The sequence below is a fragment of the Prionailurus viverrinus genome, chromosome X, assembly GCF_022837055.1.
Source record: "Prionailurus viverrinus isolate Anna chromosome X, UM_Priviv_1.0, whole genome shotgun sequence".
In the NCBI taxonomy this organism is placed as follows: domain Eukaryota; kingdom Metazoa; phylum Chordata; class Mammalia; order Carnivora; family Felidae; genus Prionailurus; species Prionailurus viverrinus.
The window spans coordinates 69,488,318-69,513,184 of NC_062579.1; the positions used below are offsets into that span (position 1 = coordinate 69,488,318).

Genomic DNA, 24,867 nt, shown 5'->3' on the forward strand with positions numbered 1-24,867 from the left:
TAAATATGCTCATAAACAGATTCAGCAGAGCTGAAGGGGAGGGCAAAATAAGTCATAGCCTGAAGATATCTGAATAACAGGCATTTGGACATGTTAATAGACTTAGTATCCAAATTACATTTCAGGCTTCTCTAGCATATATGCTCTTATTCTGTGATGGTGGTTCATTCAAATCCTGCTCTGCCCCTATAACATTCTCAGTGTGAACAATATTTTTAGAGGACCCTGTTTAAAAAAGTTGGAAGAATATAGCCTGGGCCTCCTCCTGACAACTCAAGCACTAAAGACTAATAATGCTCACAGTACTCTGCTGTTGCTGCTGCAGCACAAAAACACCTAGCATTTGTCTCGAGATTTACATTTTATTTAATTTTTTTTAATGTTTATTTATTTTGAGACAGAGAGAGACAGAGCATGAGCGAAGGAGGATATATACAGAGAGAGGGAGACACAGAATCTGAAGCAGGCTCCAGGCTCAGAGCTGTCACCACTGAGCCCAACGCAGGGCTCCAACTCAGGAGCTGTGAGATCATGACCTGAGCCGAAGTCTGACGCTCAACCGACTGAGCCACCCAGGTGCTCCTGGAGATTTATATTTTAAACAAAGCTTTGATACACATGATCTTACTCCGTACCACAGCTCTAAACCTAAATGAGTTCAGGGAACAGAAAATAGCACTCAATCCAATTGTTAGCTCTCTATATAGGTGCTTTTGTTGAAGAGCCTTATTCCCCACCCCCCCCATACCTCCAAGATTAATGAAGTAGTGGACGTCTGCTGCTTCTACTACCTAGCAGCATGGGAATAAAGGAACGACTGTATTTCTTTGGTCGCAAAGCAATCACGGCAACACAAAGCACCCACTCTTTCTACTTTGACCCATACAGTCGGTCTAGGCAATTAATCAGCACTCCACGTGGTGGTTTTCCTATAGGATGCCAGCTGTCTGGCCAATCCACCCCTCCCACAGAGCTTAGCAGGACCACACCCTGTCAAGGCCTCTGTGGGAAAGGTGCTCTGACCTACACTAGTGGAAGCTGACACTCAGGTAGAACTGCCAGTGTAACTCATACTTGAAACCTTCCGGGCCTCACTTTCCCCATCTCTAAAATGGGCTATACCTCCTTTCTCTTGACTAGTTCTCTTCCATTTCACGCTAGGCCCCGGGGAAGTGAAATCAGTGCTTAACCGCAGCTTAAAGTCCTCTCCTTTCCTCTGGATCCCATCGCTGCGCTGGGCATGCTCAGTAGCTGGGGCCCGCTCTGCACTGGGAGTAGGAAGCAGCTTTCTGTGCCCCGGCTGCAGACTGCGGGCACTTTGATGAATCACGTGTGTTGAGGCCCTCTTAAAGAGATAGGCACCTACTTTCCCTTCCACCCTAAACACCGCCCTGAGGGCGGCGGCGCCAGCGACCTTGGTAGTTGCAGCTGCTCAGGGGCAGGGCTTGCCCCAGCACCGAGTAGTGGCAAAGGCGTGTTGCGTCGGGGGTGCATGAGAGCCGGGATCCTGAAATCGGCAGCTCCCCAGGCAGACACACTCTCACACAGGAAGCGGTGATACCGAATCAGCCAGGGCAGCGGGACAACCCCCAGGGGCTTCCCCAAGTTGAGGAGAGTTGGGGTTACAGGGCATAGGTGATAGGGCCGAAGAAAGATGGAGCAGCCCGGGGCGGCGGCGTCGGGAGCGGGAGGCGGCAGCGAGGAACCCGGTGGGGGCCGGAGCAACAAGCGAAGCACAGGGAACCGAGCCGCCAACGAAGAGGAAACGAAAAACAAACCCAAATTGGTGAGTGCTCCCGCAGTCCCCGCCAGCCTTGGGGACAGCTAGAGCCCCAGGAACCTCTGGCTGTTACGCACCGGGGGACCTGGGGCCCCCTCCCAAGGCTAACCGCGACCTCGCTGTGCTACTCCAAGAGCCACCAAAGGAGCGGCCACGCCACGCCGAGGCGCGGAGACAGCGTGGGGGCGGAAGAGCACCCCCTTTCCCATTTAAGCCCTTTCTCACTCTTCTCATTCCGGGAGGCAGTGCGGGAAGGAGAAAGGCCCCACCCCAACTTGGGGAGACTCCGAGTACTGGGTAGGGTCTGTTATTTGTCTAACTTGTGGGCGCGAATCTTTGCGCGATTCTGTTCCTTCCCACTTCTGTCAGTTGCTGGGTTTTGACTCTTAACGCATAGTGTCCGGGCAGGGGAACCTCTCTTCTTTTTAGTCCAAATACTTGGGAGCCCACCTAGAGACTTGCACACCAATCCCACCCTAAAGAAAAACACACAACGTAGGCTCCTAGTCTTTCTACTTTACCAGAAATCTAAGAGTCGCCTACGTGCTCTTTTTCCTGTTGCCTCTTCCATGTGCTCTCCCCAAGAAACATTTCTTTTTAAGAGCGTGGGAGTTCGAGGCTGGGTGAGGTACCAACTGTTGTGCATATAATAAGCAGAGTCATTACAGTACTTCCACCTAGTTGATTAAGAACGCTCAAAAGCAGTAAGCCCACCGCACAAGTTTCATCGTCCTGAAAGTGTGTGAACCAGTGGTAGAAGTCCATTTCCTGCCACTGACTTAATGTGCAGAGGAATGTAATCTATGGGGGCTGGTATTAGGTTGGGAAATACTGGAGTTTCCTCAACTCAGTTAAAAAGGTTCCTCTTTATATACATATATATATATATGAAAATGATTTAATAGGGAAACTTAAAAACTGGTAACATTAACAAAATATATTGGCTAACGTCAATTTTTCCCAACCGTGGCAAGTATTATGCAGACATTTATCAATAAACTTTCTAATTTGGGTGGCATGAGGGGAAATGATTTTCCTGTACAAATTCAGCAAGTATTCCTTCTGTTTGAAGGTTCTTAGTCCAGATTTGAAGTACAAGCACATGTTGCACATCTAGTTTTCAGTTTTAACTTGTTTTTAATAGGGGAGGAGACAGTGACATTACTAAACCCTTTTCTTATGGCATCAGATCATTTGGTATGTATGTACCTGTTGCACTTCTCTCTTGCCTCCTATTTTCCTTTCAATTCTGTATTGTTCATATTGGAAAACAATGGTCAGGGTGTTATTTCGGGAAATATGCAGCTTTCCATTATATGGGAAGGGACCTGATGGGGTAGAATAAAATAACCAGTTTAAAGTTTCATCACTTCTACCCTAACTTGAGGCAAATTGAGAACTTGCTTACTTGATATGTCCTGTTAACCCAGTATTTACAAAAGTAGAAATTGCCCTTTGTGAATTGTCTATGCTGGCTGAAGGTTAATGGGTTTAATAGGTGCCCCCTACCATCATGAAACTTAGAAAAGTTTTGTGAGTGTATCACTAAAGTTTAATACACTTAAAAATTCTGATATGATTTTGATATTTATCAGTTTGTTGTAAAAGAGTGATCATGTTTCCTTTTTTCCCCCTGGACCCAGTACAAAACTGTGATTTAAACAGTGATGAAAAGTTTAAGCAAAAATAAAAGTGAACTCCGTGTCCACGAGTAGTTTGGTACATCCAACAAGAACTTTCTACTTGTAGGAAATAATGCTTTCAAGAAAGCACTTATCTCTGTTAGTTATAACACCGTGATTATATTCTTCCCTTCCCTTTGGTCATTTGTCCTGTTTCATCTTTTATGTTTTACTTGCTTTGACAAGGTAACTAGATCGTTATGAGATGGTATCACTTTCAGTTCTTAGCTAACACTGTTCGGTGTTGAACATAGCTTGACATAGTAGAACAAGTATTTGAATGCAAGAGTTCGTTAATATCAATCAGAACTTGCTCTTTTGCTCAAACATAACTTTTGAGCCTTACATGATTTTACAAGCAGATGTATCAGAGTTAATAAAAACAAATTTAGAAGGACATTTCAGCACATCTTAAAGCAAGCAAGTTGATCAAACAAGACTTGGAATACTTTTTTAAAAAATAAATGCCTTACTCCTTATTTTGAGCTGTCTTATTGAAGTGCTCAACACTTTCTTCTAAGGCCTTTTAGGATGGAGTTCTTCTGGGCTTCTTAAAATATTGCTAGTAAGCTAAAAGCTTTACCTAGACTAAATTTTACTATTTTGAGTATTGTGTTATTAAACACTGTAGTAGTTCTTTTTTAAAATTTTTTTAATGGTTATATTTATTTTTGAGACAGAGAGAGACAGAGCATGAGCAGTGGAGGGGCAGAGAGAGAGACGGAGAGACAGAATCTGAAGCAGGCTCCAGGCTCTGAGCTGTCAGCACAGAGCCAGACACGGGGCTTGAACTCATCAACTAGAAGTTATGACCTGAGCTGAAGTCCGATGCTCAACCAACTGAGCCACCCAGGCACCCTTGTAGTAGTTCTTAATTGTATGTGGGTAAAGTAGTTGTGGTGTGATATTATGAAAGAGAGCTATATGTAATAGAAATTCTTCATGTAGATGATTGTGGTGGATAGGGGTTCTTAAACTCCTGAAATTGTATGAAAAATTTGAGTATATGTAGGTACATTCATTTTTCTGGGCCTCATAGTTTTCATCAGTTTCTCAAAGGTACCTGTCACCTATAGAAGAATAAGCACTATTGGGTTACCAAAGAGAGAGGGTAAAGGAAATGCCAGTTGATTCCAATCCAAGTTACTAGGGAGAGGAGGAGGTCAGTGATGAAGGAAGAAGGGGAATAGTGCTGATCACACAACTGATTGATATTGAAGATAATTCATCTGAGAGTAAAAAGAAGTTAAAAACATGTCTATATAGTATTAGCTACGATGAAAGTTTTCATTATATAGAAAAAGTAACAATAGTTATAGTATATTGGATTCACTGAAGTATAAGGCTTGTGATTCACTTGTTTTCGTTGAGTTCCTTATTGTTCCGGAAAACTGGGGAAGGAAGGTATGTTTTCTATAGAGAGGAGCTACTTTAATTTATATCTCATACTTTTGCTGGGTATTACAATTTTTTCAAAGTGACATTTCAGGACTTTAATGATCTTTGTTTAAGATTAAATAAGAATGTGGGGCACCTGGTTCGCTTAGTGGGTTGGGCCTCTGACTTCAGCTCAGGTCATGATCTCACAGTTCTTGAATTGGAGCCACTGCACCCCCACCCCAGGCTCTGTGCTGACAGCTCAGTGCCTGGAGCCTGCTTCAGATTCTGTGTCTCCCTCTCTCTCTCTCTGCCCCTCCCCTGCTCACTCTCTTTCTCTCAAAAATGAATAAACATAAAAAAAAATTGAAAAGATTAATAAAAAATGTAACAGAACTTCAGTTTTCTCTATCTTTAAATCCTCACAGTGACCCTTTTATCTTGATTCTTTTTACTGGAGGCAATCTTCTCTTGAATTTCTCACATTTTGAATAATGCATTAGTACTATTAGTACTAGAGCTTTGTATTTTATGTAACTGTTTGGTTAGGCCCAGATTGTAGCATGTCATCAAGCAGCATGAATCTTAGATTAATTAGTAATTTGGTGTCAATCATGGAATGTATTTTGTCAAATCTACTAGAGCTCCAGAAGTATTATGAAGGAGCTGCATCTTGAATCCCACATATGTAAGGCAATGACTTGACCATTAAAAGAGGCTATTGTTAAAGTAGAACTAACATCCCTCACACACATTCCACGGTGTAGAGTGGCTTAACATTATTAGATGTTTTTGCATTTTGACTTTGTGTGAATGTGGTTTTTTTGTTTTTTGTTTTTTTAGAGGGACAGAGGGAAACAGAGTCTTAAGCAGCCTCCACACTCAGTATAGAACCTGACACAGGGCTCGATCCCATGACCCTGAGCTGAAGTTAAGAGTCTGATGTTCAATTTACTGAGCCACCCAGGCGCCCCAGACTTTGTGTTTCTGTATTATTCCTGAAGCCTTTGGTTCTTTCGGCAGTGGAGTCAAATTAGGGACTTGATAGAAGTTAACTTTCTGGCTATTATATAACTTCCTGAATATTTGGTTGTTTTTTAATTAGATAAATCATGGTTTGATTTTAATTGATAAAGTTGAGCACAACAGGTTCATTTATGCAACATTTACTGAGCACCTATTCCATCCTAGGCATTATTCTGATGGTTGGTGATACAGAAATGCTCATAGTCTAGTGAGAGAGACAGGGAAGTTAATGATTAAAGAGCTGTGTGTAAGGAATCCTAGGAATATGCATAGGAGGGTGATATAAAAATGTGGAGAGGTATCTCAATCTAATTGGATGATTGTTACAAGGAAAGACTTACTAGAGTAGGTGACATTTGCACCAAGGCTTGAAGAATAAGGCATTAATTGAAGAAGGGGAGGGAAGGGCAATTTTAGGTTGAAAACAACATATACAAAGTAGAGAGATATGGCAATATGCCTAATAAAGGAACTGTGGGTAGATGTTAATGACTGAAACAAAGGGTACATATGGTAGACCTGGTAGAAAAGAGAGAGTCCAGATCATGATGGATATTTGTATGTTGTCTTAGAGTTTCAGATTCTTTCTGCAAGCCATAGCAGGCCATTTAAGAGATTTAAGCAGGAGACTGGCCTAATAAGAATTGTGTTTTAAAAAGAAACTTAAGGGGTGCCTGGTTGGCTCAGTCAGTTAAGCATCCAACTTTGGCTCACGTCATGATCTCAAGGCTCCTGGGTTCGAGCCCCATGTTGGGCTCTGTGCTGACAGCTCAGAGCCTGGAGTCCGATTTGGATTCCGTCTCTCTCTGCCCCTCCCCTGCTCATCCTCTGTGTGTGTCTCTCTCTCAAAAATAAACAAACATTTAAAAAAAATTAAAGAAACTTAATACAGTGGAGAATTTCTTGGAGAGGGGTGCCAGTATGGAGGCAAGAAGACCAGTTTGGAGGACTGAGTGGCACAAAGAGTTTGATGTTTAGAGACCTGGATTCCAGTTGCAGCTCATTTACTCTTCCATTTACTATCTCATCTATTTACTAGGCATATTTCTCTGCCCCTCAGATTCCTCCTGCCACTCCCTTGCCTCACTTTCTTGCCACCCACCCTGAACATCTTCACCAAATTTGGAATAGCCACCTTGTTTCTCCTTTATAAATCTCACCTGCTTGTTACAGTCCAGCTTGGGTCTCAAAATTCCATCATTATTTCATTAAAGTTTCACTGATTACTTCAGCTTACCAAAGGTTCTTCCTTATTCTCAACTCATAACTATTGTGAGTCTGAATGTTACATGCTGATCTTGTATCTACAGAGATTTTAAAGTGCTTCTGGGCAGTGGTCCCACTTTATGCCTATTCTTTAAAACTTGTAAGCCAGTGCTTGGTTGCAAAGCTACTCAGTAAATGATTATTAGCTCAGAATTCTTTCCCCATAGGCTAGACATTTTGAAAATGTAAAATTGTTGAAAATAGGCTTTTAAAAAATACTCCATCAAATGAACCTATCTGTACATTCCTCTGTGTCCTTTGTTTTGAAATTCAAGAAACTTCTTGTCTGGGAGAACTCCTTATCCCCTTGGTTGGATTCTTGTGATGACCCAGCCTGAACTTCAATGCCGAATAAAGGTATTAAAACTCATGACCCAAGAAACATTGTTATTAGTAGGAGACTTCAGATTATTGGCAAAAGAATACTGAATGGAGGACACTGGGTTCCAGTGTTCATTCTATATTTTATTTGCTTGTGATCTCTGATGAGCAGTTTAACAGCAGAAGTTTAAGCCCCTTCATTAACATCTGCCAGTTGGAGATAATGTTTGCCTGATTGGCTTTACAATGTGCTTTAGATAAAACATAGTAATGAATGAGATAGCATTTAGAAAATTCCATATTGCTGTACAAATATAGAGCATTACTATTAACCCCATATATTACCTGAATCAAATGTGATTGTGGATGAATGGCTTGATGACTTTTTTGTAATTTGATAGCTCTAACATTATTGTATACAGTACCATTGTATGGTTATATGTTGATTGATTCCTCTTCTCTCCCTAATTCCATTTGTCCACTTGGAGAATTGTATATTCTGTCCTTCTACTAATAATTCTTTCTGTTTAATGAATAGAAGATGTAAGTTTAACATTTTTTTCACTATAGTATTTTTTAAGCACCAGACTACCATTTTTTTTTCAGTTCGTCAATTTGACACATTTAAAATTTGTGTTAAAAAACGTTTATTAGATATCTTTGGTATTCTGCCTTGCCAGGAAGCTTACTGCTGTTATACAAATAAGAAAACTGAGTCAACTGATATGTTAAGGGGACTGACCTAGAGATAAGTTTAAAATCTATCACTTCTATTGTAAAGGTACCTATAGCACAGAGTTATTATGCTTCAGGGTCTCTGAAAGTGAAACATTATTCATCTCTCTTTTTGTTCCTTTTTTGAACAATTATAATTATAATCCACCTAGAGTTCACTACAAGTACCAAGAACTCTGGCAATAGCAGCATGTCATTGAAATGAAATCATATTCTTTGCCAGTTTGGCCCCATAGAACACTTTAAATAATGGTATGCACTGAAAATTGTACACACACAATATATGCTAATTTATATCCGTTAGCACATTTGGTTAAATGTTACTGGTTTTCACTAGCACCATATGGATTATTTCTGAAGACCCGGGTTTCCCCTTTTCCTATATTCAGTCTGCCATGCAAAAGAGACCAGTTCCTTCTGTCAGATTTGGGGTGTTTGATATGCTATTTTGTCTCAGGACTGAATAGAGTAAGATCATGGCCAGGTGACTTGAAATAATAATTATATACTTCATATCTAAGTGGGTATCTTGTAGGAGACACTCATTGACACTCATTGTCTTCTTATAGGAAGGAAGCTCAAAATTGATGCACGTAAAGAATGGTCAAAATATATTTTTGCATAGCTATTTGCTATGAATGTAAGTAACAGAAAGAAATGAGCTCATATTAATTTAAAACTTATTTATCTCATCAGGTTGAATCTGTTTAAGTCTGAATGATTTATTCTGGCTATAGCTTGAGCAGACACTCAAGTGAATTCTGATACTTGCCTGCTTTATGTGAGGAGGTCTAGGGAAAGAGTATTCATGCCTTTCTCATGAAACAATATGGCAAACAAAATTCTTACTAATCACCACTTAACATAGGCTTTTGTTTAATGAAGGTTTTTCTGTATTGCTTTCAAGAGAGTATGCTACCAAATACAGACCAGCAAATTGTCTACCAGTCTCTCCTTCTGTTAAGGCTCTGTATAGCAGTGCCTACTTCATGTGAGAAGCTTCTAGGTGGCTATTCAGGCAGGTCTATGTAGTAATCCAACACTTCATTAGGGATGTATTATTCCCCAAAGGCTATTGATTCAATACCCTGGTAATTTTGGTGCTCGACCAAGGGAGACAATGTGTTGGGTACAGTCCTTTAAAAAAATCTGTCATTCTGAGATAGATATCCACATGCTTTTGTAAAGATTTGGTCAAAATTATGAGGAATTTTTGTCTATCCTTAATTTATTGGTCTCTCACCTAGCTAAAAGTAAAAGAGATAAAGTTTTTACTTTATTTGTAATATGGGGTAGTTAATATAACCTTTTTAATAAAACATAAAAAAATTCCAAACATACTAAAAAGTAGATAGGATGGTATAGTGAATCACCATATATCTATTACCCCCAATCTAGCAGTTACCTAGATTTTCAACATTTGCTTTATACATCCTTTATTTTTTCCTTGCTAAAGTACTTTAATGCAAATCCTTGATATGTCATTTTACTCCTACATACTTCAGTGTGCTTCTCTAAAAATTACTTTTTTTAAACATAACCACATGCCACTGCTGCATCTTTAAAAATTAACATATTGCTTGGTGTCATCTAATATTTAATTCATAATCAAATATTTCTAATTGCCTCAAAAAATAGTTGTGATCTAATGTGTGCCTAATTAACGTACATGTAACTGAGCTCCTTAAACAAATACAACTTAAAGTTAATGGTAAAATTTCATTTAAAGTTACTCCACATAAAGTGCTATCATAAAGTATCAGCTCCAATTAAGTTCGTTTCTGTCTTTAGTTCTGTAGAAGTATCTGGAAAGGTTGCCTATGCAAGTGTGGAGAGACTCCTTAGAACAGCTACTATATGCCATAGAAAAGAGACCAGATGAAGACTTTTGGCTCCACTCGCTGGTTGGGTAATCACTCATTCTTCATTTTGCAATTCGTGAAGTGGAGTGGGGTTTATGTGTAAGTATTTTCTACCCAGGGAAATGTTGTAGATAGTTGGGAGAAGGAAATGGGTTATTGAATTCTGCAGATAGTGTTCATATAACTCTTTGATACATGCACACAGCTAATATGTTACTAGATGTAGTTTTTATTTCAACACAAACGCCAGTTTGGTAATTGAGGTGTCTTTGGTTTTTAGCTGCTGTATTATACTTTAGGTTGCTGAATATGGATAATTGGGTGAACAAACGTTTACAAAGAACTCTGAACTATTAAGTTTTGTTATTTATATTTGTGAGGTTAAAATTGAAAACCAGGCTACACTAATGAGGTGATGGAGTTGGGGATGGGTGGAGTGGGTAAGTATGAGAAATCAACTTGGGCAAAAATCCTAGATGTCACACAGATTTACTAAAGAAATTGCGTAAACACTACTTCCCAGACAGCAATTTAGTGCTGTTATTGTACTGGGAGGCATTAGGCATATCATTTCTTGAACTTTGTGGATTCAAGTAGATTTAAACTCTAATCCATTTCCACTCTGCAACTTCTAGGGTATTTATTGACCCAATCAGGTGGTAATTTTCCTCAAAACAGGAGATAAATGATAATTGTTGGGGCTCCATAATTGTTGTGGCATTTACTCCTTTTGTTTTGCTGAGGGGAGAGAAAGCTGTGGAGGTATCGTTTTATGTGCTTTGAAATCCATCACTGATAAAACTCTAAATGCTTAATAGCATATTATGCTAGCTGAAGCTGTTTAGGAAGATTCTATATGTAGGAAGAAAGACCTTGTACTCTAGACTGTACTCTTACATTTTGAAGTTGTATGTATAATAGAGACCTGGGCCACTAAGTATGGCTGGGCTCTGCTCAAGGATGTGAGACCACAGAGGTCATATCACTTACCAAATCATGTGCTCAATCACAAGACTGTATCTTCTGGGGGAACTTTTTATAGTTCACACAAAGGTGCTATATGGGCCAGGTACTGCATTTAAACTAGATTTACTTTATTCCTTATATCTCTACTTTGTGGATTTTATTCTCATACATGATAGGAAATTCAGCAAGGCACAGGACTTAGTGTAATATCTTACTTGGAGTAGGTGTTTTCCGTTTGTCATTGATTCTGAAAAAAAGAATATAAGGTGTATGGCTATGTAATATATTGTCCTAAACCTGAATACATTTGCTTTTGAATGATTGCAGTCCTCAACTGTAGAGGGCTGTGTACTTGAGAACCTAGCCTGCAGGTTCAATATGTTGATTACTTCCTCTAACTTCAGGCTCCTCCCTTTCTACATTCTTCTCAGTGATTTTTTGATATTATTGTTCCACAGTGCTTCACATGGTTACAGATTGTATGGCTAAGACTGCATTTTTCTGAGGTTTGTGTGTCATAACATCGATTTATTTTCATTTATGTTACCTATAGAAAGTTAAGATGGGTTAAAATAAATTTGGCAGAAACATTTCCTCTAATATGGTATGCAGTCTAGTACCTCACATTACAAAATCAATGCTTTCCAGAAGAGTCAGTGTGTACATAAAACATTTGAGAGTAGAAATAATCTTTTCTTAGGCTGACCTCACAGCTTGTTTTTCACTGGCAGTGCATTAGCTTGCATTTTTCCTCCCCTTTGGTTGAATAGCTAATGGTGTTTAAACAAGCTATTAAAGGAAAGAATAATTTCACAGTACAAAGAAAAAAAAATGGCCTGGATTTTCTCCATGCTGGCAGTTTGGTTTTTCATGTATTTGTTTTACTAAAGCAGGACTAACCCATGTTGTCTTATCTCAGAAATCTGAGGCTTCTTCTGTGTATCTTATATTTACTTAATCCAGATGGTGTTGTGAATTTCTGTGAGATCCAAATCTTCCATTTTTATATAAGTAGAGTAGCTTTGAGACCAAATACTAAATTTTAAGTGGCCATGTCTCTATATAATGGAATTGCAGCATTAGTTATACTTTAAAGTAGGAATTGTGCAGGGCTCTGGGCCCAGTTTAATACACTCTTCCTACAAGCTCTGTAGGGGATTGTAGATCAAGATATGTTATATTACATATCCCTGCTTTTAATCCCATCCCTTTAAATAATCTATTAACACTTGCATGTTTCTAACTCTGAAGATAATATTACTTCTTGGTGTTATTAGTGGTTTCTGTGAATATTATTCGTGGTATATCCTATTGCCTGGCCACAGAAATAACATGCAGAAAGATGGCCATTGGATATAAAATCACTTACTGAATGTGACAGAGATTTATTTAAAAGCATTTTCCACCACAGGGGTGTCTGGCTGGCTCAGTCCGAGGAGCATGTGAGTCTTGATCTCAGGGTTGTGAGTTTGAGCCCTATGTTGGGTGTAAAGATTACTTAAATAAAAATTAAAAAATAACAAAAGCATTTACCATTCACACCCATCATCAATCATGTTGCCATAAACTAGTGGAAATTGTATTTTGATCTTAGTACCACCACTTTGTATTTTTAAGACTCCACCTTTTACAGAATCTAAGAGTATTTCATATGCTATACAGAATTGAAATAAGCTAAATAGGATATCTAACTGATCCTCTTAAGTCTTTTTTCCCCAAGAGTTAATTTCTGGCAATTTAAGCAGGTTATATAGAAAGTAAGCTGACAACTTTTTGAAGTCTAACTCTGGACAAGTCATTTATTTATCTTCTCTCTGGGTGTCAGTTTATTCTTTAAAATAAGGGAGTTGAAATAAACCATCTTCAAGGTTCCATTCAGCTCTGATGCACAGGTAGTCAAAGGTTATTGACAGCTGCAATGAATCTTCCCCAACATAAATACATGACATGTGGGTTTTAGTTAGATGAAGAGTCAGCAATCATGAAAGATGACAGATTAAGAGTGAATGCTAATGGATGAAAATGCCAGTTAATTTTATTTTCCTACTTCTGGGGTCTTAGCTAGCCCAGTTCAGTTAAGGTCACATCAACATTGTTTTAACCGTGTGTGGGGCCCTAGAGAACGTGGGCTGTGCTTTAGGTCATCCTAATCCTTACGTGGTTCCCTTGGTTCACTGACCAAATATAGTACTCAAGCTTTCCCAGAGGTATTTCTCAATAATGAATAATATCATATGTGCCAGTTGGTGTTCTAAATGCTTTGCATATGTTTGTCAAGAACTATTAAAGGTCTGGGATGTTATCCTACTTATACACCTGTTGCTATTTCATGAATGATTGCAAAAGACTCAACACTCCTGGGTCAGCAACAAAAGATGGTTTATTATTCATTGCAAAGCAGTAGCCACAATATCAGCATGACATGCTGGTTCACTATGGTCCTATTCCCACAAGATAGACTAGGATGGATCCCTGCACAGGGAGTCAGTTGCGCTACAGGAGAGGAATACTGACCTTGGAGGATTTACCACTTTTTAGGGTAAGCAAAAGCAAGCCTGCTCTTTGTGGAGGGGCTGGTATTATTACCTCATGATCAGGGTCCCTTGCTTTAAAAACAGCCCTCAGAAATGGCCTGGCTAAGGTGTGGTCAGGGCCTTCTAGTCTTGGCATACCCAGCAAGAATGCACAGAGATGCTCTAGGATTGATGGTGGGTATCCTCCTCTATCAATAGTGACGCATTTGGTCCTCACATCAGTTATTTTGTAGGTGAGGAGAAGAGTTCAGAAAAGGATAAGTAACTTGCCTGATGATATACATTAGTGAATTTGGAATTCAAGACTAGTGTGACTATAAAATCCTTATTTTTAGCTGTTATTTTCTGTACTGCCTAAGACCCTAAATTTCAGATTAGCTCTAATTTCACCGGAAGACCTAGTAGTTCTCTAGACTGGTGATGGTTGGACCTGGCCTAGATTTGCACTATGCTTATGTAAAATTTAGAGGACCAAGTTCAAAGGCCATTTTTAGTGCCACTGATAATCAGTAGTTAAAATTCTTTGAATCACTGCCATGAAGTAGTGTGTCAGATATGTGACCACTTGGTAGAAAAGAGCCATGGGGATGAAAGTTATATGGCTGAAAAGAGCCATGAGAATGAAAGTGATATGGCTGTGGATTTTAAGGATACATGAATATGATTTTTAAAATTATCAGTCTGCCCTCTTAAATAATTTCATGGTCAACACAAGGCCTACGGTACTTTACAACTATTGCATATTGCATATGATTCTCTTGTTTTTGTATGTTGGCTGTTAAGAGAGTATCTTCTGAACAGGTTACACTGCAAGCCAAACAGTCTGCTTCATCTTTTAGTTTCTATCTCTCCTCCTCTCCCTATTCCCTTTCTGTTTGTGAAATTTTGTGTGAAGTAAAACTGCTTTGGAAAAACTAATGCCCTCTCGTATGATTACACAAGTACACGATATGCATTGTTTCTTGTCTGGGGGAGTGCCAAGAACCACCTACCTTCTCCTGCTGCTTCTTATGTCTGCTTTGCCTAAAGATTGGCTGCTATAAAAATGTGGCATATTCAGCCAAGTGCTATCTTTTTTAATTAAGGTGCTGAAAGTGTTGTGACAAACTATTTTTGCATTCACGTGTGACGAGTAATAAGAGTCCTAAACTATGGGCTTCTGTGCCAAATAACATGGAAGTGCATAATGTGATTTGAGTTCTAGCCCTTCAGTCTTAATCATCATCCTCCCAAGAGTAAAAGAGTTTTTAATTTAAAAAATGTGATGAATAAAACATCATGATTATACCAGTATATGCCTGGAAATCGAGCTATTTCATACTTATGATGACTATCCTTAATGGTTAAAATTTCTATGTTGGCTCTTTTCATAGAACTATGTACAATAAGTAGGAAACCAGGAGATAAAGGACATCTTGAGCTTATATAATGATTATAAACATAACTAGGAAAGCTGGTAATTGAGCCAACTAAGTATTTTTTTTAATTTCTGTTTTCCAAATATCCTTCTTATCTATTCTTACAAGTTTGGATTTCCTACAAATATGGTCTTGGTAGTTGATGGCCTTCTTTTGTTTTTGACCTCATCTAAAGCTCTAAATAAAGAGCCTTATGTTTTAGATAAATATATAAGGAAGGATATCACATTCTTGTCCTCAAAAGTATGTTCTTTTTCTTTACACTAGTGGTTCTCAGGGGGCACAGTTTTATCTCCCAGGGGACATATGGTTGTGTCTGGAGACCTTTTTGTTGTCACAAATGGAGAAGGGTGCTACTGATAACTAGTGAGTAGAGGCCAGGAATTTTGCTGAACATACAGTATGTAAGACAGACCCTCCCCCACACCCCCCCCACCCCGTGACAAAGAATTATCCTGCCCAAAATGTCAGTAGTGCCAAAGTTGAGAAACCTTGCTTTAGAGTCTATGCGTTTTTGTTTATTTAGTTTAAAAAATTCCTGTGGCTCCTTAGCCACTCATTTATTCTGCCATTCTGTCATTTACTCTATATTGAGATGGGGCCAGATCATCCCTGTCTTCAAGGCAGCGTTGTTTGTCTCACTGACTGCCACCAATTTTATTTTCATTTCCTTCCTTTCCACTACTGAAAATCTGCTGGACTGGAGTGTTTACAACTTTGTAGTTGCAAACTATATCTCTTATCACTTATTTCTGACCTCTGGGAAAAATATTCACTCTCCTCCTAATGAGTTTAAAAGGAAATTTTTCCATCTGCTGATTCCTTGATACCTAAACAACTTTTGGTGCTGGTCATTTTTAACTCATTGTCTATATAGATTTTAGATTCCACGGTGCAATTTTCTCTGGCCTCTGGATTTGTTGACTGTAAGGGAAGTAATGCCTTCCCTTATCTTTCACCTAAAAAAATTTTCTCATTATCTGCTCTTGTCTATATACAATTGTAGGCAATCACGTACATGCCTCTTCAGATACTACCTGAATGCAGTTGATGCCAAAACTTTTGAGCTATTCTGACATCAAAGCTTGATACTGTGTTATTGTTTGCTGAAAGACATTTCCTGATTATGAAGCAGTTCTAAAAAAATGGCATAAAGGTTTTGATTCATTTCTCTGAGAACCATGTGAAACCTGGAATACTTAATGGTTGTTTTAATCTCTTTGCAGGGAGATTAAAAATTAACTTGAGGGTGCCTGGGTGGCTCAGTCAGTTAAGTGTCCGACTTTCAGCTCAGGTCATGATCTTATGGTTAGTGGGTTCGAGCCCCACCTCGGGCCGTCTGCTGTCAGCATGGAGCCTGCTTGAGATTTTCTCTCTCTCTCTCTCTCTCTCTCTCTCTCTCTCTCTGCCCCTCCACCTACTTGCTCTCTCTCAAAATAAATAAATTAACTTGATACACAGATACTCATACACATGGTGTTTATCAAGTCTACTTATTCAAGCTAAGCTCTTCCCTTATCAACAGACTGTATTACTGTAATATTAGTCACTGACCTTTATGATTTCTGGTCCAGTTTAATCAAGGTTAAACTTCCCTATTTGACTATTGAAAGTAAATGACTACTTCTTTTCCAATTTATCAGGACCAAGTTTATTTTTATATTTAGGGTTACTGTTAAGCTACCTAATTTTGTTTTATCTTCTATTTTTTATTTTCCCCTTTATATAAGTGAAGCTATTTCCTAAATTGTTGCTTCTACCTGAAATAACCTCTTATCCTTTTTTTTTCTTCTCAGAGGATTCTAAGTACTTTCCTTCCATTTCTTCATGTAACTTCCTAAAATTTTTATTGTCTGATGGAAAGTGACATGGTCAACTCATTCCCCTTCAACCTCCAGTTTCCTATAGAGAGCCAGTTCATTCTGCAGCATGCATAGCCATTTTCACAGTTGTGCTTATTATAAATGTATGTTACAGAGTATCACTCTATACATATCACATCCTCAATATGTATGAGGCATCATGCTGCGGGTATAAAAACAACTCTGCATAGGTAGAGGAGCCCATGGCCTAGTGAGAAAAGATGGGCATTCATGTCTAAAGTAGTAAGTTCTATAATCAATAGGTGTGAGAGGAGTGTTCTTTGGGAATGCTGTATACAGTTGCTGGTAGGGAGAGGAGAGATTTCACAGAGGCCACATTTGATCTGGATCTTGGAGAATGAAATATAGTTTGGTAAGGTTAAATGAAGACATTCCCAGTAAAAAGAACATCATTTATATAAATTTAAAGTTATGGAAAGGAAGGTTTTCTTTAAGTGTCATTGATTTTGTAAGTGTTAAGATCTTGGAGGGAAGGCTATGACTGAACTTGCTTTGTAACTCAATATGGATGATAATATGAAGCATTTTTCACCAACTCAAAAGTGAAGTGGAGAAAGGGAATTAATACTAAGAACCTACATTGTTTTAGGCATTATTGTGGGAGCTTTACATCACCAGCTTACTGAATTTTTATCATAAACATATATAGTAAGTGTAGTTATTTTCTACATTTTACAAGTAAAGGAAATGAGTCTGTTAACTGATTCTGATTCCACAATACATGCTGTTTTATGCTAGCATGCTACCTTCTTCTTAGAAGTAATAGACTATATTTAAAACTTAGAAATGAACTATAATGTTTTCCTACTTTATTGAAATATGCTTCATATTTTATATTTTTACATTTTACTTTTCCTATCACAAACCTTATTAAGAGTCTAATAAATGCATCTTAACACATTTCATCATTGTTGGATTAAGTTAAATAATAGAGTTTGAGAAGTTGGCTAGGAGTTGCCCACAAATAGTCTAATTTAGAGCTGTATATGGTTAGTTTTACTATTGAGGATTTGGGCAAGCTAGTCAGTTGGAAGGTTCTACCTCTGAAATTCTTGTTCATATTTAATTCAATAAGCATTTGGAGAAAGCGACTCCAGTATCATGCTAAGCATTATTAAGGTACTAAAATAAATAGTCCCTACCCACTGGGAACACAGGTGTCTTATGTGTACAAACCCATGGTGCAAGGTGGAATGTGATTAAATGCTACTGTAGAGGTAAAAAGTGCTGGGAGCATTAGGGCTTCATGGAAAGATTGACAGTAGAAGGTAGTCTTAAAGTGCAGGGAAATTTTTCTTAAATAGTGATAGAGAGTGGAGAGGGGGGCATTTTGTACACTGCAAGAGGACTAGGAAGTTATAGCAAGTTTGAGAAATTAAAAGTTAGCCTAGTAGGCCCAGTTGTACATAGTGAGTGGTGGAGGTCAGTTTGGAGGGAGATTGCAGCTCCATTGTGGTGAGCACTGAATGCTTCCATAAACAGTTTGCACTTCATTCTGTAACCCAGGTAGAGTATCTGAGTTGGGGAATGACACTAAAATCTTTTGTCCAAACTCTATGATAATTGGCCTGTTGGTAGTTTAAATACAAAGGCATCTATTGATTCTGATACCTTTTGGTATGCTATAATTTTGCAGCTTTGAAAATGTGAAATTAAGCATGTACTGTGAATAGTGTGTACTTTGATAGCTTACAGTTTTGTAGTAACTTAATTGACCCTTGCTCCCAAACTACTCTTCTGTAGATTTTTCCCTCTAAGTGTAAAATTTTTGTCTTTTTTTTTTTTTTTAACAAATAGATACTGCTCTAAAGATCAGGTAGCTTAGCATACAAGACTGCTGCTGTCAAACTGAATGTGTTTTGTCTAGGCTGAATTATAGTCCCCAAAATATTCCAAGAGAAGTTGCAAGATTTATGATATACAAAACTAGGTAAAATGATCTTCACTGAAGTATTGTCATGATTTGGTTGTTTATCACCATTTTTACAAATTAATTTCCTGTGTCAAAGCAAAGTCACATTGCTCACAACTATGGCAAAGTACTTTTAAGGCTATGATTTGAACTTAAGCCCCTACTTAGGATAATTAACTGTAAAAAATGAGCTTTGTGTTAAAATACACAATCAATTTAGTTTTATTACACAAATTTTTAAGTTTTTATTGCTATAGGGGTCCAAATGAAATTGAGACCACAGCCAAAGAAATGAAAATTTGTCCATATACAAAAGATTTCATCTATCTGTGTTACCCAAGTATGTGTTAGTTTGTTTTCAAATCTGCATTCTTACACAAAACCTGATTTGTAACATGAATGAAATAATATCTATTATCATTGTTATTATTTTTTAAAATTTTTATTTATTTTTGAGGGAGAGGGAGTCCTCTCATGCACGAGTGGGGGAGGGGAACAGAGAGAGAGGGAGAGTGAGAATCCCAAGCAGACTCCCCACTGTCAGCACAGTGTCTGACACAGGGCTCTATCCCAGGAACCATGAGATCATGACCTGAGCCTAATTCAAGAGTCCAAGGCTTAACTAACTGAGCCATCTCGGGTGCCCCTATTGCTATTATTAATGATTGTGTTGATTTGCCCATAAAACTTTAAAGAAACATATGGAGTTTTAGATTTAGCTGCTCCTTAAAAGTAAAAGTAGACTCCCTTTCTGGCTGGTCTCTAAATATTATTCATCATTTTAGTTTAGTTGAGGGCAAAGATACTTAGGCTAAAATAGAATGTTTTGTGGTTATTTTATCTTTTTTGAATTTGGAGATATTACCTATTATGTGTTTTACTGAAAGAGAACGATCATTTGTTTTTGTGCAATGGTTTGTAGCTATAGAAGTGGGATATTGTTTTGCAACGTATAGGTTGGGAACATTTTCAAGCTCCTTGTTGGATTACAAAATTATTCTAAAAAGAAATAGGTTTTTAGGACATGAATCATCCTTTGCTAGACAGCTTTCTCATGAGAGATTTGTGATTCTTGCAAAATTCCTTTTGAGCTCTTGAAACACGAAGAGTATTACTACTAAAGCAGAGGACAGGAACTCTGAGTTATAAATAAATGACCACATGAAAGACCCTTGGGCAGGGGGCTCCCCTGGTAGGTTAAAGTAGGTTAAAAATATTGCCTGGCCTTTTTCCTTCCTTTATGACAGATGTTGCCTTGGGACTTGGTGGCCCAGTCACAAGTAGGAGTAGTCTCTGTTTTGTTTCTTTCTGTTTTGTTTCTTTCTCAGTGACCTCCAGAAATATGGTGCTGGAAACAGTTTACTTCTTGAATCTCTCTCCCACTTTCGCTGCCATCTCATCTGACTTTATTGCCAGAAAGTTGAGGCATGAACTTCCCTCTGCTACTGGCCCTTCTCTTTTTGCTTCACAGTATGGAGTACATTTTCCCATAGATACTAATTCTTTTTTTGATACACATTGTAGTGCAATTCTGTTTCCTAATGTTCCATTTAGTGCTGAAGGATAAAGAGTTGTGAAATATAGGTGCTTGTTATCAAGGAATTTACAGTATTATAAGGAGAATAGGACTTGTGTCTACATCAGTATTTGATTAGTGCCATACAAATAGCTGGGATTTAGAGATTGAAGGGTTTAATAATTTGGGCTAAAATAAGCTAGAAACTGAGTCATTAGGTACTCCTTCCTCCTCCTCTCCTCATATTTCCCATCTGAAAAATTCATTTAGAATTTGGAACAGAAGACTTAACCTTGATTTCATGGATTATAGTATAGTCAGTTTCTGGCTTTTAATATAGACTGGATCACTTAAATTATGATTTAAAAAGTAACACTTTAAAAGTAGATTTTTAGTAAACAAAATATTTCTCGTTGTAGAAGACCATCTTATATTTTAATACTAATTATATTATAATGCTTATGTTTTTTTTAATTTTTTTTCTTTAATGTTTATTTATTTTTGAGATAGAGAGAGACAGAGCATGAATGGGGGAGGGTCAGAGAGAGAGGGAGACACAGAATCCGAAGCAGGCTCCAGGCTCTGAGCTGTCAGCACAGAGCCTGACGCGGGGCTTGAACTCACGGACAGCGAGATCATGACCTGAGCCGAAGTCGGACGCTCAACCGACTGAGCCACCCAGGCGCCCCATAAAGCTTATGTTTTAATGCTAATTGCCATTCTATTGATCTGAGATGTCTAGTACATTGAAAAAAACAATCTTGTAATGAGTCTCACTGGTTTCATATTCTACTTGAAAATATGTTTATGAATGAACACTATTGTTCAAAGTTGAAGCAAGCATAGTAAATTGAGTATTTCCTTAGGATAGCAAATGAGAATATTTACTTTTTTTAATGTTTATTTATTTTTGAGAGAGAAAGACAGAGTGTGAGCAGGGGAGGGGCAGAGAGAGGGAAACACAGAATCCGAAGCAGGATCCAGGCTCTGAGCTGTCAACAGTGAGCCCGACATGGGGCTTGAACCCACGAACTGTGAGATCATGACCTGACCTGAAGTCAGACGCTTAACCGACTGAGCCACCCAGGTGCTCTGCAAATTGGAATATTTAAAATATTTTAATATATTAGAGGTATGTTTTTCATTTTCCTATTATCTCATTCCTTTTAATCCTCTAGATTCCCTTTTACACAGATGTGTTACAAAAAAAAAGTAGTTTTAGGACCACTTGCCTCAAGGCATTAAGGAAAGCTTGCTAAAAACATAGATTCTGGAACCCCATTGATGTACTGAATGAGAATCCTTTGGTGTGGGACCAGGAGTCTGCATTTATAAGCTGAGTAGATGATTCTGTATTCTAAAGTTGGAGAACCACTAGTCTTATGCAGTTTGCAAAATGGCAGCCCTGTAAGTTCTATCTGGTCCATGGATTTGTTTTGTTAAGTTCTCAGCATTGGCAGTATGGTTTTACAAATTTGATTTGTCAGCTCTTAAAAATTGAATGTTTACCCATATAAATCCAAATTTCTGGCTTCTCTTGACACAGCAGAGTAACTTTGCAATATTGAGCCCGTGTTCCAACATGGCTGTCAGCAAATCTGCTGTACCTCAGTAAGATCTGTCTCACTGAAATGGGCTATGTGCTCTTGGATTTGCCACAGTCCTCCCAAACTATCTTTCAACCTGGGGTCAAGTATTAGTTGACGTTTCCTTTTCTATAGTTGACCTGCATCATTCAATTATATTACTTGCTTAGAATCCATGTGCATTTTAATTTTTTACTCCAGATACAAAAGTTAAAAAAAAGTGAGGAGGAATGATTGGAAAGAGGTGGGATTGGAGACTGAGAGACTAGATAATTTATTATAATAATAGAGATAAGAAATGTACTGCTTAACTAGGACAGTGTAATAGGGGTGGAGAAAAGAGGAAGATTAGGATTTTGAAGCTACCAACCTTGGTGATTGAATTGGGGTGGGATCTGGGTGGGAGGAAGAAGAACAGGTATGCAGAAGTAGGTGGGAAATGAGGTTGTTTTTAGACATATAACTTTATGTGCTTGTAGGACATTATTGCTAGGTACTAAGGTATATATACCTTGTTAAGGAGTGTAACCTTCCCTACTGCGTCGGAGGAGAGGATGGGTATATGTTCAGATGAAATGAAAACTACAATGAGATACCACCTCACACCTGTCAGAATGGTTAAAATTAATAACATAGGAAACAACAGATGTTGATGAGGATGCAGAGACAGGGGAATACTTTTACACTGTTGGTGTATGCAAACTGGTGCAGACACTCTGGAAAACAGTATGGAGGTTCCTCAACAAGGTAAAAATAGAACTACCCCATGACCCAGCAAATGCACTAGTAGATATTTACCCAAAGGATACAAAAATACAGATTCTAGGCGGCACATTCACCCTGATGTTTATAGCAGAATTATCAGTAATAGCCAAATTATGGAAAGAGCACAAATGTCCATCAACTGATGAATGGATAAAGAAGAGGTGGTATATATACAAAATAGATTATTACTCAGATATCAAAAAGAATGAAATCTTGTCATTTGCCATGATGTGGTTGCAGCTAGACTATATTATGCTAAGTATAATAAGTCAGTCAGAGAAAGACAAGTCCATATGATTTCACTCATATGTGGAATTTAAGAAAACAGATGACTGTAGCAGAAGGAAGAAAAAAGAGAGGGAGGCAAACCATAAGAGACTTTTTTTTTTCCAGTGTATGAAATTTATTGTCAAATTGGTTTCCATACAACACCCAGTGCTCATCCCAAAAGGTGCCCTCCTCAGTACCCATTACCCACCCTCCCCTCCCTCCCACCCCCCATCAACCCTCAGTTTGTTCTCAGTTTTTAACAGAAGAGACTCTTAACTATAGAGAACAAACAGGGTTTCTGGAGGGCAGGTGAGTGGGGGATGGGCTAAATGGGTCATGGGTATTAAGGAGGAGGGCACTTGTGATGAGCACTGGTTGTTATATATAAGTGATAAATCACTAAATTCTACCCCTGAAACCAATATTACACTATATGTAATATAGTGCTGGTATGAATTCCAGGTAAACAGCTTATATTAAAAGAAAAGGCCTTAGCTCTACATCAAAAGACTGATGAATGAATGTATATTTATCTAGGTTGTAAGTTACAATAAAATGTTGAAGACAATTTTTACTTTTAATAATTCCTCACTTTAACCAGTTTTAAAAAAGTAACCACCTCCTGGACCTTATTATGTCTGTATAATGCTATATAGTAAAATCTCATTTTCTATGCCATTAAATGAAATTCTAGTTAGAATATCCCTTATTTGGCATTTTTAGACCTAGTGAGTAACCAACATTCTTTCAAATCATTTATTGAATGACCACGGTAGTCAAGGAGATTGTATTCTTATTCTTTAAAACTTAATAATCACAAATTAATTTATGGTAGTAACACTCTTTCCATGACAGATGAAGGAAATTTATCGAATGTAGAAATTTTATGTTGTAGAAATAATGAAAGTAGGGGATGATTTCAATATATAGTGAACTGAGTCCTTGTAATTACTGATTTTTTTCAAGAATTTATCCAAGGATATACTTTCTGGAACACTTGTAGTTTTCTTAGGTAATTCTGAGGGATTCTCTATATTTGTACCTTCACATTTGTCTTTGTATTTCTTTTTAGTAAGATTTTTAGTAAGGAGGTTGCTAGGTATTATTTACAAGGGAAGTCTGATAGGGAGATTGTGGAACCATTTCCATATTGCAACCTCTCTATTCAAATGTAGATAAACTGTCATTCAACAACCTAGGTTTATTCCCATCTGGCTCAGACTTCAGGGTAGGATTAATAAAGTAATTTGTCCCCAGGGAGTTTGTTGTACTGACCTTTTGTCCCTGCTGTATTGAAAAAAAAAAAAACACCCATATTTAGCCACTGACCCTGTCTTTTTAATGATCATATGTAGAATAGTCAGGTGGTTAGAAGTCATTTGCCTAGGGGTGTATCCTATTACAATTTTAATTGCAGGTTACTGCTTGTCTGTCCTGCCCTGTTCTTCCTGATTATTTTAAATTTAAGTTAATTGCTTTTGATGGATAAAATGACATTTCCATTTTTATCTCATTCCATTGTGTGGATTAGTGCCTTGATTTTAAGGCTAGTGCTTGGATAACTTATATATACTCCCCCGTGACCCCTGTCCTCAACACTCTACTGCAGATTAAGGGGCAGAGTTAGCAACTGGTTAGAATAATAGTTTGAGAATTTGTGCCTATGGTAAATATTTTGCTGGTACAAAACGATGGAATGCGTGTTACTGTGTTAGCTGAATACTGAAATGGGTGAAATATCAGAGACTAGTATGTATACAGGTGGAGGAGAATGTGTCTCATTTTAAAAATTCTTTTTTCCTTCTTTCAGAGATAACTTGCTTTATCTTTTAGCTCCATGACTACTGTGTTTATCTGATTAGTTTTAACGTTTATTTATTTATTTTGGGACAGAGAGAGACAGAGCATGAACGGGGGAGGGGCAGAGAGAGAGGGAGACACAGAATCAGAAACAGGCTCCAGGCCCTG

At 38.1% G+C, this 24,867-nt stretch overlaps 1 protein-coding gene across 5 annotated transcripts in view; it reads left to right on the plus strand.

Annotated features, from left to right (window-relative positions):
• Positions 1 to 1,397: 1,397 nt before the first annotated feature.
• DIAPH2 (diaphanous related formin 2) overlaps positions 1,398 to 24,867 on the plus strand; it is a 984,211-nt gene continuing 960,741 nt past the window's right edge. For all 5 annotated transcript variants that reach the window (XM_047843487.1, XM_047843489.1, XM_047843490.1 and 2 more), the window contains exon 1: positions 1,398 to 1,786. In XM_047843487.1, coding sequence (XP_047699443.1) covers positions 1,655 to 1,786 — 132 coding nt within the window. In that variant the 5' untranslated portion in view covers positions 1,398 to 1,654. The remainder of the gene's footprint in view (positions 1,787 to 24,867) is intronic.